Source organism: Manihot esculenta, chromosome 7 (genome assembly GCF_001659605.2).
Source record: "Manihot esculenta cultivar AM560-2 chromosome 7, M.esculenta_v8, whole genome shotgun sequence".
NCBI classification, from domain to species: Eukaryota; Viridiplantae; Streptophyta; class Magnoliopsida; order Malpighiales; family Euphorbiaceae; genus Manihot; species Manihot esculenta.
In genome coordinates this window covers 32,663,064-32,676,891 of record NC_035167.2, presented here as the reverse complement: position 1 = coordinate 32,676,891, position 13,828 = coordinate 32,663,064, and the positions used below count along the sequence as shown (strand labels likewise).

Genomic DNA, 13,828 nt, shown 5'->3' with positions numbered 1-13,828 from the left:
TTACGTTGAATTTTGGTTCTTCTTGGCAAGATCTCAAATTCAAATACATTATAACAAAAAATTATTTATTTCACCCATTTACATGAAATTCCTATTTAATTTCTTGATTGGATCTTAGATTCAAAGAAATATTAAAATTCAAAAGTAAATAAAAGCTTCTCTTATTAGACATGGTTTAGCTGCCAAGGGACATTGAACAACAATTGAAAGAAGTGGATTGGATTGGATGAACATTGAAGAACATGCAAAAGACAACCTCCCCATCTTCCAATCCACTCAAAATCTTTCCCCTAAATAAATAATAAACACAAAACACAGTTTATGCCTCAAAATCAAAACAAGAAGGCCTACCCAAATTCATGCCCCCTTACAAAAAGAACCTTTCAAGACATAAACCCACATTTTATTACAATAAAAATACCTCCTACTGCAGCTGGCTGCTGTCTGCTTCATTTCTTTTGCTGCTTAATCTTTAAAAAAAAGCTGATTTCAAACTTCCCTCAAAAACCCCAAAAAGAAAAAAACTAGCTTTTCTTCTTATTTCCCTCCCTTCTTGAATTTCATTTTCCTATGTAAAAACCAAATTATGCCATAGAAACCCTATTCATACTTCTAAAACTATACTTGCTTTTCTTCTGTCCACCAAAACAACACTATATATTAAAGCATCAGTATGTCCACTCTTGAGGCAAGTGTACTTCATGGTTGAGTACACCCTCAGCTCTCAAATTTCTCTTCTGCTGTGCCAAAAGGGCATTTCTTCTTGCCATTAAAGCATCTGCAGAACCAGAAAATCAAAATTAAAAACAAAATGTTTAGATTTGTGGACTGATAGTTAATTAATTAATCACATTGATGTAATTAGTTGGAAGTACTGGCATACCATAATCAGAGGCAAAAGAACTGTTAATGCGTTGTTGGGCATGGCTGTTCATGTTCATGTCCTCAAAATTCAGATTTAGAGCCTGAACCACCTTTGCTGGAAGCAGAACTGTTGAGCAAGCTGAGGAAACAAGCAGAAAGCCAAAAGGGTAAGTTTCAAAAGATGTTAAAAGATAAAGAAAAAGAAGATTTAGTTAACTTTAGCAATGGAGATTTACCTGATTTCTTCTTGGAATCAGGTGGATTACCATATCTCCGAGGCAAGAAAACACCAGTCCCAGTACATTCTCTTTTAACACCAGATCCACCGAGAAAAACAGCTCTCATCCCTGCATTTGAGTGCTGCTGTGGTTGCTGTTGCTGTTGCTGTTGATTTGGTTGCACTTGAAGAGGCGGCCAAGCAGACTGTGGGATACCCAGAGGACGCACACATCTCCCATTTTCATATCCAACAACACTAGTGCCTTTGCTCTGGATCTGTTGTTGCTGGTGCTGGACGTGAGACTGGGTCTGCAGCCGAGGATGCTGCCGCTGTGGCTGGGCTTGCCATCCCACCTTCACTTGTTGCTTACCCCAAACTAAAGGGCACTGCGGCTTTAGCAGCTGCTCCTGTCTCACCTGAGAATGGTACTGTAGAAAACAGAGACAAATAAGAATCGTTAGCCAACCAAAGTTTGGAAGAATCAAATGCATTTTTTGGCAAGAAATGAAAAGACCCACTTCATCCAAATGCGTAATACAAAAATTAGAGCTAAAGTTCTCATATGCAACTTCCTTTTTTTTTTTTTACTTTTCTTGGGTAGACCCATCTACTGAGTTCATTTTCTCCTCCTCTGGACATCAAAACAGAGCATTTCCCTTCAATTAACTCATGTGAATTACCTGATTCATTTGTGAAACAGGATGGTTAAAGCTCTGAGCCGAGTAAAGCCCTGGATTCTGATGTTTAAGGTTAGCGTCTGCATGTTGGCTCCTTACAGGACCCAGTAGTCCCATCCTTTGATGGTTGTTGTACTTGTTTCCTTCATTGTTCATCTTTAGCCTGGCAACTTGTCCAGCAGCTGCGTATATCAGATCCCATGTATCATTTTTGGCCGTGAAAGGCGTCGTTGGAGGCGACAGCCCACCATTTGGGCTCCCGTTACTTGAAACCGACCAGCTTCCGATGCCACTCAGTGTCGACTCAGGCGAGCCGGCCATAACCCACTTCTATTAAGTACAAAGAGAAGGAAAAAGCACAAAAGAAAACGTCAAAACCTACTTCAATCCCATCGAGAAAAGAGAAAAACATGGAGAATCTGTAAGAAAAAAAGACGCAAATAAGAGAAATCGCACCTCAGGTTTGACAGTGAGTTGTTGAGTCAGTCGACGAGTTAACCCAGCAAGAAAATCATCCTCATCACTACTCTCAGTTTCAATAGAGCCAACAACAGAATCATCCGGCGAGCTAAGGGAAACAGAGGAGCCAAACGACTCAAACTCGTAAGGAAACTCTGTAGGGAAGCTAAGGCCAGGCTTGAACTCAGAGCAAAACCCTTTATTTTTAAAATCATCTTTGCCCATGAGCAACTCTTCCTGAGTAAGAAACTCAGTAGGAAGCCAAGATTCCAAGTCTTGAAGAGACCCAGCCATGATAAGTAACAGAAAAAAGCTTGAGAGAAAGAGAAGAATAAAGAGATGGGTAGATGGAAATGAGAGAAGCTGGTGGAGGAAGATTTAATAATGACCCTGAAGAGTTTGCTAGGTTTTGCAGGCTGATGGGCCCAACAGAAGAAGAGGAAAGTGAAAAAGAAGAGAGAGAGAGAGAGAGTCAGTAGAGAATGTAGAAGACAACCTGCTTTATTAAGGTTTCAGGTACAAAATTTCAAATTAAATTAAATTAAATTGATTTTTTTTTTTTTTAAATGTGAAAAAAAAAAAGAAATGAAAACAACTGGAGGAATGGCCCAGTGGTTGGAAACATTTGTCCTGCTATGTAACCCACCTGCCATTTGTCCATAATTAGTTATAATGGATACCTAATTTTATGTGCTAATGCTGCCTTCTTAATTTAAATTTAAATGAATCTTTGCTTCTCAAACATTAAGGATATCATGGTATGACTAATAAGAGCTTATTAAAATCTTGCAAATTAAGTGCTTTGACATTTTATTTTCACTAATTAAACTTTTAAATATATCAAATTAATTATTTATGATTGTATAAATATATTTTTAATGGAGCCGAAAAAGAATTAAAAGTAATTTGTTACTAAAAAAGTGAAGCGGTCGAATTCTATTGACAATTATTTCGACATGTAAGTCAATAATTTATTGAACAGACGAATGTAAATAAATTATTTAAATTTAAACAGAATATATAAAAATATATATTTTAAACTAATTCAACCTAATTAATAATATATCCCTTATACATATAAGGATTACATAAAATAAATAATTTTTAAATATATTTTTTTTAAAAAAATTCTTCCAAAATTTACCATGTTATCATAATGAATATTGGTCCCACTATTTATGATATTATACATTTCCATAATAATGCAACAACCACTAGATTATTTATTTATAACTATATGTATAAGCATGCCCATGTTGCTTAACCAACATCTAGACAAAATTTTTTTTCCCTTTTAAGTCCAATGGTAACAATCATTAGGATTAGTCACACTATAAGATCTATTAAGAGTTTGGTGGAGAAGTTCAACTTTTTCAAACATTAACCTCTCATTCAAATTCTGTATCCTATATCCGCCTCTTCTTTTATTTCCAATATTTGATGTATATCCGTCTCTCCTTTTATTTGTAATATTTAATATTATTAAATTCCATATCGATTTACGGCGAGAATAATGTATTTTTTATAAATATTTTTAATACTCTTTTTCTTAGTTAATTTTTAAAATAAATTAGATGTGACTCAAATTTAATATAGTATTAAAATTTCAGTGTAGTCTTAAATATTTTTCTTGCTTCCATAGCTCTTCTTAATTTGCTCTATTATTGATATGCTATCCTAGTCTCTAGTTCTTGTCTTACATGTGACTTATCACTTGTTCATCGATTAAATTCTTGTAAGAATTCAAAATCTATATGACAAGCTTTGTCATCCACCATACCACTAGACTCTAAACATATTCCTAAGACTTAAAATAATAAGATCGGTGAAACTAATGTTTTTTTTTTATTCCTTATATAAACATAAGAAATGTGTTTCTCTTTTTTCTTTTTTTTTTTATTATATAGTTTTCGGCACTTATAAATTTATTTATATCTCTTTAAAAGTTTTCTTTTTTTTTTTGAGTAGAAAAAGATTTTTTTCTTCAACTATAACAAAAAATAAGAATTCAATTTCGAGCCTTTGATTAAAATTACTTTATGTGTTTACCTAAATCATGAATTTTTTTTTTAAAGAAAAAATATGTGCTTATCTTGATTATACCTCTATGAATCTATGAATGTTAGTGTCAATATGATGAACTAATTAGGATGATTGAGGATAAAGGAGCAAAAAGAAGGTTTAAATGACTTGTGTATTATTTTATCCCAAAATAGAATTGCAAATTAATTGAGATTGATAAGGTAAGATAGTGCATTACACAAAGTGAGAAATGATATACACCTCAAAGAATCTCTTAAAAATCTCTCCTTTTTTTCTAAAAATAAAATTTGTATTTAAAATAAAAAAATACTATTTAATATCTATAAACTCATTAGTTAATCTCTTAATTTAAAAAATATATTAAAATATTATATATATTTTAAAAAATCTACTAATTAATCACTTCGTTAATTTTAACCGTTAAATATTATAAAAAAAAATTTAAATATTTTTAGCATGAAGCGATTAATTAATAGAATTTTATATGGACTTTATTATAATTTATTTACATTAACTTGTGAGTTTTATGATTTCACTATATCGTATGGATATATAAAAACTCAATTTAAATAAATATTTTTCTAATATTTTTTTTATATTTAGAAGGTATAAAATTCAACTAATTAAAATAATATTTTGAAATTTAGAAAAAATAAAATTTACATACGCATGTAAGGTTAATCTGAGAGGATCACATATCCTCCTTTATTTCATTTTTTTTATTTTCTAATTACGTATAACCGTTATTTTTGTACAGTGCCATCTATCCTTATCACACAGTTTTGTAAGTACGGAAGTACCTTATTGTTTCTTCTTGTCAGATGACCATTTAATTATCCTCTCCGATGCTAGTGTTAGCAGGGTCATGGTGTAGTTGCTCCCCTGCCTCCCGTTATATTCCATGAGCTAGACTCTCCTTTTCATGAACTAGACTCTCCTCTGGTGGGTCCAGGCGGTTGGTCAATCCAGCCTATTTTAATCACGAGTCGGATAATGCAATGATAGGATGACTCGCTTAGAGGGTTCTAATGTGTTTTAAAACTATTTTGTTATTTAGAGTACAATCAAGGTTATCACAAAAGTCTAAAGCGATTTTCTAATAAAAAATTAGAAGAATAGAAATTTAAATTTGAATTTACTAGATAAATGATATACCTTTTAACCAATAAATGTGGATTAATAATCCTTATTTGAAATCTAAAAATTTAAAAGAATTTAATTTTATAAATTTTTATATGTTTGTATGTTTGAAAATATAATGAGTAGAAGAATTTCAATCCTTATAATTTAAAAGAAAATCCTTTAGAGAAATAAAATTTGTTTTCTTATCCAATTAAAAGACTCATATACTATTTTATTCCAAGTGAATTTTTTAGAAAAATTTATTATTTAATTTTCAAATTATAAAAAATTTATTAATTAACCTCTTAATTCTGAAAAATATATTAAAACATCTTTAAAATTTTAAAAAATATATTAAAATATCACTTAAATTTTTTAAAAAATTATTAATTAATTATTTCATTAATTTTAATTATTAAATATTTTATAGTTTAAAAAAATTTATTTATTGATTGATTAAGTTTTTTAAAAAATAACCAATTAGTCTCTCAATATTAAAATATTTTAGATTTTTATAAAATATTTAATAAATAAAATTAATAAAAAATTAATTAATAAATTTTTAATAATATATTTTTTAAAATTAATAAATTTTTTCATGAGTAAAAAATAATTTTTCAATCTTTATGTGAAGGCAAAGTAACAATAATTTCAATCAACGAGCGTGAGTGAGAAATGAGACAAATTAATTTTAAAAAATTGATAAGAACTTTTGAGTCAACGTTAACCTAGAGTGGCTGCATGCAAATTTGTCGTTTTCTTTTGTATTTCTTTTGCCCTTCCCAACTATTTTTAACCAAAAATCCGTTTAAAATTAATGAATAATTTATTTGTATAATTTAAAACATACATACATAATAAATTGGTGGAGTCGTATTTAGTTAAAATTGAAAAAATTAATCGAATTGAATTAATTTTAAAATTTAATTTAATTTTTTATTTAATTCGGTTCAATTTGATTTTTAATTTTAAAATTTTTAATTATTTCAGTTCGGTTCGGTTTTGATAAAAAAAAATCAAAAAAATTGAATCGAACCGATTAGTGATAATAATATGTTATTTTCAATAATATAGAAAAATTAAATTATATTAAAATTAAAATATTTTAATTAAATTTTAAAATATTAAAAATAAAGTGTAAAAAATAAAAAATTTATTAAAAATTAAAATCGATCAAACCGAACTGAATCGACAGAGTCAGACCGGTTCGGTTCGATTTAGTTTCTGATCAAAATCGGTTCGGTTTTTATAAATACTAAAATTTTGATTTTCAGTTTATTCGATTCGGTTTGATTTTGAACCGAACCGAACGAATTGTCACCCCTAATAATAAAATCAATTCTAATTAAATTTAGTTACAGAAAAACAAAACATGGTCAGTTAGTTTTGCATAATATATATTTGCATCATTAGAATTTTTTTTAAAATTATTAACGCTCTAAATTTTGAAAATATTTTATAACATAATTGAATTATTACGAATATAATTAACATGATTTTATAATTGTAATTATTAAGTATTTATAGTTGAGATTTTTTAAATGTAGAAAATATAGTATGAGTTTAATTTCAAAATTTGTAAATTATGTATATAATTATTATTATTAGATTTTTAATTATTGTCCTTTTAGCACTGCTTTAATTACCTATGTCTCACTGATTAAAGCAAAGACATAATCATATGGGACTTCCCTTTCCATTATTTCTTATCATTGTTGCTTTTTTTTTTTTTTTTATATTCCCATTTAAATGCATTGGTCAAACTCTCTTCTTTATCATCAGCTTGCACCTTCATCTAATTACCCACTCTTTCTTTCTTTTTCTTTTTTTTTTCAAAAAAAAATATATGTTGGTCATTGTTTGGTTTATTTTAAAATTATTAATTGTATATTTAAGTTACAATCCCTAAATACTACTAAAAGCAATAAACTAATATTTATGAAAAGTGCATTTGTCACTAATCCCTAAATCCCTAAAATTATGCTTGACGATCAGCTCCATATGTCACTAATCCAACAATTTGTTGATTTTAATTATAAAAGTTTTTTTTCCTGTCAATTTTCTTAAATTTATAAACTTATTAGCTTAATTATGGCTTTTTTTTATTCTTAAAATGTATTTTTTTTTATCATGCAAAAACTTGCTGTTCTAATGCCCAAAGGGCAAAAGATGGTGGGTTACAAATACAAGCCAAAGGTCCAAAATTCAACAAAATAAAATAAAAAATAAAAAAACAAGACGAAACACAAAGCAAACTTAACTAGCAAACTAAACTAAATAAATCAAATCAATGTAGTAAATCCAACAACACCGATTGACCACCACCGGCCTCAACACCGAAATTAGAAGTAAAATGCAATTCAAAAATTAATGATAGAAATAACGAGACGCCTATCACCGAATAACCAACAAAACAACATGCAAGAAAAAAGAAGTAAATTGAAAGACTCATGGCACATGCAGAATAGTAAATGCCATGACCAAGTAATAGAGGACGACACGAAAGAGTTTAGCTTATTAATGGCCGATGGAAGCTTTGTTATTGGATGCAATGGTGCGATCCTAAGATGCTAGTGTCTTGTAATCGATGAGTATTTCCAAGAACAAGAACAGAGCACCTCCTCAAGCAGATCCACATAGAACTCGCTCTAAGAAAATATCAAAATTTGAAACCAACAAACACAAAAATAAAATAAAAATAAAGAAAAGAAAAACAACCGCCTTTTCTTAGCAAGGGAGGAAATCACGACAGAGGAAAGGAGATAAAATAAAAACCAAATACAAAACAACATTTTCTCTGCTTTAAGGCATGGAAGAAGTAAAGCGGGCATCGAAAAAAAAAAAAAAACCCAATAAAACCATTGCAAGACCACAGCAGAGAACATGAACCGGCACCAAAGAAATTATTCTCATTCCTTTTCACTTTCCTATTCTCACTTCCCTTTATTTGGACTTCATTTTCTCCTTGCTTCTCTTGAAATGTAATTTGGTTACTAAAGAGTGTATTGGAAAAAGCATGAGTATTGCAACGAGATGATGTGCTGCGTTTTGGATAATGTAGTGGAAAGTTTATGTCATAAACATTATATTTTTTATGGTCAAAAAGTGTGTGAACATAATCACCTAAATCATTTTAGTTCTCGAATTGCTCATTTCCCCTTTTTCCTTAATCGATAAATTTTAATTTAGCCGCAAAATAAAGCAGTTTTAGTATTGAGAACGAGCAGTCATATTTCCAAAACCTCCTACCAAATTTTAGCCTTTTTTTTTTTCATAATTGTTGTCCAAATATGAACCCATCTATATATATCATCCAATATATAAAATAATAGTTTCCATTCTCAATGTATAAAATTATTTGTTAGTATCTTTAAAATAAAATAACAATAATATAAGATTTCGATACTAAATTTTAAAAAAATTCAGCTCTTAAAACGATCGAATTCTTTGAAATTCGATCAATAAAATCAACTATTTGAAGGATTCAATCTTCACTGACTTAATTCCTCAAAGGATTTGGCAAAGATTGTGGAGTCCGTGGATTTAGCCCTAAAATATCAAGTACATAAATTCGACAATCATTATCGAAACTATGGATTCGGCTAGAATTCAATAAGTATGATCGAATCAACAAGAAAAATCAATTAAGACTAAATTCTTTGATTTTGATATAAATCTTAAATCAAATTTTTGAGAAACACTACAAATAATAAAAAAATGACTCAAAGAGTCCGTATTTTTAATAGATTTTAAATCTCACTTTGATTACACGATAAAGACTATGAGAGCCTATAATAAAAGAACATTTTAGTACATCAACCTCTCAAATAATTTTTATGATAGTCTTATTATTATAGACAGACTATTAATTTAAAAATTAAATAAATTATCAAATCAACACACTAAGTGTTATCTTTACTTTTACATATTTATATTTAGTGTCTCAATTCAGAAAAAATCAAAATAACATCAATAATATTAATTAAAACTTTGATCATACTTATAAAAATATATTGCTTATTTTAGAATGATGGATTATATATAATGGAAGAATTTTACTTAATACAACACATTAAAAATTTATTTATTTTGCCATTGCTGTCATGATTGGTCTATGACATATCATCCATAATAGAAATCCTCAAAGGCGAAAGCAGATAGAGTTAAGGGATGACAACGGATCGAATATTTTCGGGTACCCAATCTGACCGAACCCTAATAAAATGGATTTGAATAGTTATAATCAAATTTGGAATGTGTTCAAGTTTTAAAAATAATACCCGTTGCGGGTTCAGATCGGATTCAGATTTTATATACCGAGTACCCACTATTCGAATCCGTTTATATAAATAATTAATTTAATATAAAAAATATATTTTACAATAATATTTATATTTTTTTACATATTTTTATTTAAAAATTTAAATTTAAATATTCTTTATAAATATTAGATTTTTTAAATGAAAATTATTAATGAAAAATATTTTTTATAAAAATTATTAATTAAAATATATAAGATTAAACGGGTTCAAATTTAATTCGGATAATAATAATCAAGTTTGGGATAGATTTGAATAGTTTAAATTAATTTTTAATTAAATTTGAAACAAATTCAAATATTACTAATATAAATCAAATTTAAATTTGAGTAGTTTAATTTTTAAGGACACCCTATTCACTTAGTGAAGGACTACAATTGGAATTGGTAATGGTATGTGCTTGAGAGGTGAAAAATTGAAAACAAAAGTACAAAGCTAAAGGACTCAAAATTCAGATTTCTATTTATTTAAAGAAAACTTTCAAAAATAAGGGTAAAATTATAGATATTTGTTAGGTATATAGCATTCACATAGTGGCTTAGCCTTGATAAATGGATAATGTGGTAAAAGTAAAAAGGAGGTGGTGTCATGGTGTCATGGAAATCTTGTGATTTGTCGTGTAAGCTGAGCATTACCCTCCGTGTAATTCTTTGGCAACATTGGAATCTGAATCTCCGCCTACGTGGATATTATACAGATTCGGCAGCTTAACTGTCCTTTCTTGTTTACGCTACCACTCTCCCCGCCTCTTTTAACGCCCGTCCGGTCCCTTTCAGCCGTTTTAACGTCCGTTATCTTCTTCTTCAAAAGGACGCATGCCGTTAAATGAAACGGAATCAAATTAAATTTCTTATTTATCCAATTTTTATTTAAACCCATTATAACTAAATTAAGTATATATTTTTTATATTATTAGTTAATTAATTGACACTAAAGCAGTTATATTATATTTTTATTTATAAAACAATAAATATAGTTTATTATTTATGAAAAATAATTAAATATATAATAATTTTGTGTAGTTATTTTTTATTTTAATTATTTTATTTAAATTTTATATTAGTAATTCAAGATTGAGAGTAATTAGAGACCAAAATCAGCTCTCTATAAAATTTTCTGCTGAATGAAAGTCATAAATCGTTGACTAGACTAGAGGCAGCTTAATCCGGTTCAGCGCCAGAACCAGACCCAGACCCGGTCCGATCTTTATTATTATTATTTTATTTTATTGTCAGGCTTGGGGAAAAACCAAAAAAAAAAGGCCCGGACCCAACAAGCACTCTGAAGTAGAATTGATAAAATTTCCCGCCAAAAGGAATGAATAATAATAATAATGTAATATTAGCGATTTGAGGAAATTTCGGCTGAAGAGGAGAGTGAGAGGGGATAGGAACGTGTACGTGGCGGTGGTGGGGACGTGACTCACCAGCCGAAAAGGACACCACCCCCCATTTCGATTTGGTCAAAAAATACCACAGAAATTATTTAAAGAAAATTCAAAAGAGAAAAGAAAAATTAGAAACTTTGATTTGATTGGGGGAAGGTATTAGATATCTGTCCCTTTTTTTCTGTTTTCCTTGTAAGGGTAGTGAGAAAGTCCATAATTGGTGTGTATATGATAAGGTAGAACATGGAAATAGAGAGATTACGAGGGTAGAATTGTCTTTTGAAATTGATGTGAGGGTGTTGCGGTGGAAAATATATAAGATGAAAATTATATAAAAAAAAAAAGAGAGGAGGAGATATTCTCTTGTTCCACACTCAATCGAGTGTGTGCTAATAATAATCCTTTGTACTACTGGGTTCTCTTTCCTCTCCCCATCCTTGTGATCTTATGATTGTGACTACTCATACCCTTAGAATTATTAATTAACAGTCAAATAAACTCATTTAAATTTAAAAATAAATTTAATAAAAATTTTAATAAATTTAATTACATACATAAAATTAAATATTGAAATAAAAAATATATAGACTAATATTATAATTATTTAATTAAAAAATAATAAATATGAGACAATATTATTCATATCGTGATTAAGAGAGTATTTTATAATTGTTTACTTAATATTTATTTATTTAGTATTTATTATAGTATATTAAGAACGCAAATTTTCTAATATATTAAATTTATTTCTTATATAATTATAGTATTAACTTAATTTTTTATTATAAATTTAAATTAAATTATAAATAATTATATTTTCTAATAATTATACTACAAGTTTATATAATATTATCTAATATGTGAAGACTACACATGTCAATTTAGTATATTTATTTATAAAATAAATATTTACACATTAGTTATATGAGTGAGTTCCGTTGCTTTCTCTAAAAGAAAATGATATAATATGTATTAGTATTAACAGTTGTAATTATTGTTCAGTTATGATCAAAATATCTGTAACAGCCCGAAAATCGGTATCCCTCTGTAATGGTCCGAACCATCACTGGCATTAGGATTCAGATCGGCTTAAGGCCGCCGGGACCCGTAGCAAGCCAACTATACTCTCTGTGTACTTGATAAATCCCATACATGATCAAACATAAACATAAAAACAATACTGAAAATGTGCCTCCCTACCAAACTCGACCTGCATGCACTATGAAAACATAAAACCCACTCACATAGGGTCAACATATTACAAGTCAGTCTTGGATCAGCACATAGCCGGGTATTACAATATCGATTAGAAATGCTTAGAGATATTATTTAAATGAAATAATAATCTCATAATTATAATTATATTATAATTTTCTTTATTTAGTAATATAGTTTTATAGATTTTATTTTTACTTAATATTCAATTAAATTAATATTAAAAATAAATAATTATCTTTATAAAATTATATTTAAATATTTAAAATACACGAAAAATAATATCTAATTACAATCGATAGATTCATTATGGTGCATCGATAGATTCATCATATGGTGCATGTTATTAACAAAGAAGATAAATATGACTAAGGCATAAGGGAGACAACCACGAACTTATCAAAAAGGCAGATTATAGCAAGAAGGATCCAACAAAAAATCAATAAGAGAAAGAAATGGAAACAAAATCCGAATGATGCATCATCTACACCATTGAAAAGAGTTAGCCCATGATGATTTTAATCTCGCTTAGTCATGAAGCCGCCTTCAGAGATACATACCATATTTCGATATCGAATAATTATCGATCTTTTATTATTGGCAATCGTAACACTTCGACTAGACTCCAATAAAAATAATTATATAATACAAACTTAAACTATCCCAAATCATAACAAAACTAACCAAAATTCAAAATAAAAAAAATTAAAACAAAGAAATTTTTACATAAGGGTGACTTTGGCATAAGGCACATAAAAAATTATGCTTTCTCTTATTTTTTGTTTGCTATTTAACAAATAAAAAATTAATGAAATAAAGTTCGAATCATTTATTAAATGTTTAAATAAATTTAAAAATTAAAACTTGATATTATGAAATTCAGAGAATAGGGTTTATAATACGTGTGTAAGCTTGAGTCCGGAAAAAGTGTTCTCCTGCCTTTATCTTTTTCTATTTGTCTGTCTCACAGCTACATACTACCTGTCTCTGTCATACAGACTCATACGTACGAAAGCATCAAACGCGTCTGCTTCATGTCAGATGGCCATTTAATTCCTCTCGGCGCTTGTGGACAGAGCTGCGAAGAGACGGGGTCTGCTCGTTTCCCCATGTCCTATCATCGGGCTGGCTTCCTTCTTACAGAGCTCGGGCTTGCAAACAATCCGGCCTATCATTCAGGCTAAACTCAGGGCCGAAGCCGCTGAATAGGCCTATCTAGGAGTGTTCTCTCAAAGTCTAATATGTTTTTATGAGACCCGATTCAGTCTAAGTGGGTGTGAGGACTAATGATTATCAAAACTAAACTTATATCGTTTAAAAAATAAAATTAAGCTAAATCGTGCTTTTATCATGCCAAAGTTTAAATAGTTTATAAATAGTATTTTTCGTTTATGCCTGAAATTGAAAATGCAGAGAAAGAGGGATACGAGCACGCCAGCAAATTAGACGTGGGGTTGTTGTCTGCCGCCCAGCCAGCATTAACTCCTCTTCTTTGGCTTTTTTTTTTTTTTTTTTTTTTTTC

The 13,828-nt window shown here is 29.0% G+C and overlaps 1 protein-coding gene across 1 annotated transcript; it reads right to left on the bottom strand.

The window, feature by feature from the left end:
• Positions 1-145: 145 nt before the first annotated feature.
• Positions 146-2,681, bottom strand: LOC110618426. The gene is made up of 5 exons (XM_021761558.2): positions 2,218-2,681; positions 1,765-2,091; positions 1,101-1,512; positions 884-1,003; positions 146-778 (listed from the first exon to the last, which is right to left on the bottom strand). The coding sequence occupies exons 1-5, from the start codon at positions 2,512-2,514 to the stop codon at positions 669-671; spliced, it is 1,266 nt and encodes a 421-aa protein (XP_021617250.1). The 5' UTR covers positions 2,515-2,681; the 3' UTR covers positions 146-668.
• Positions 2,682-13,828: the final 11,147 nt, after the last annotated feature.

Excerpts from the sequence above, each read along its gene's own strand:
- LOC110618426 (XM_021761558.2), bottom strand. The coding sequence starts at position 2,514 with ATGGCTGGGTCTCTTCAAGACTTGGAATCTTGGCTTCCTACTGAGTTT. Across the intron at positions 2,092-2,217 it reads AACTCACTGTCAAACCTGAG|AAGTGGGTTATGGCCGGCTC; the intron begins GTGCGATTTCTC and ends TGTACTTAATAG. Across the intron at positions 1,513-1,764 it reads CTGTTTCACAAATGAATCAG|TACCATTCTCAGGTGAGACA; the intron begins GTAATTCACATG and ends TGTTTTCTACAG.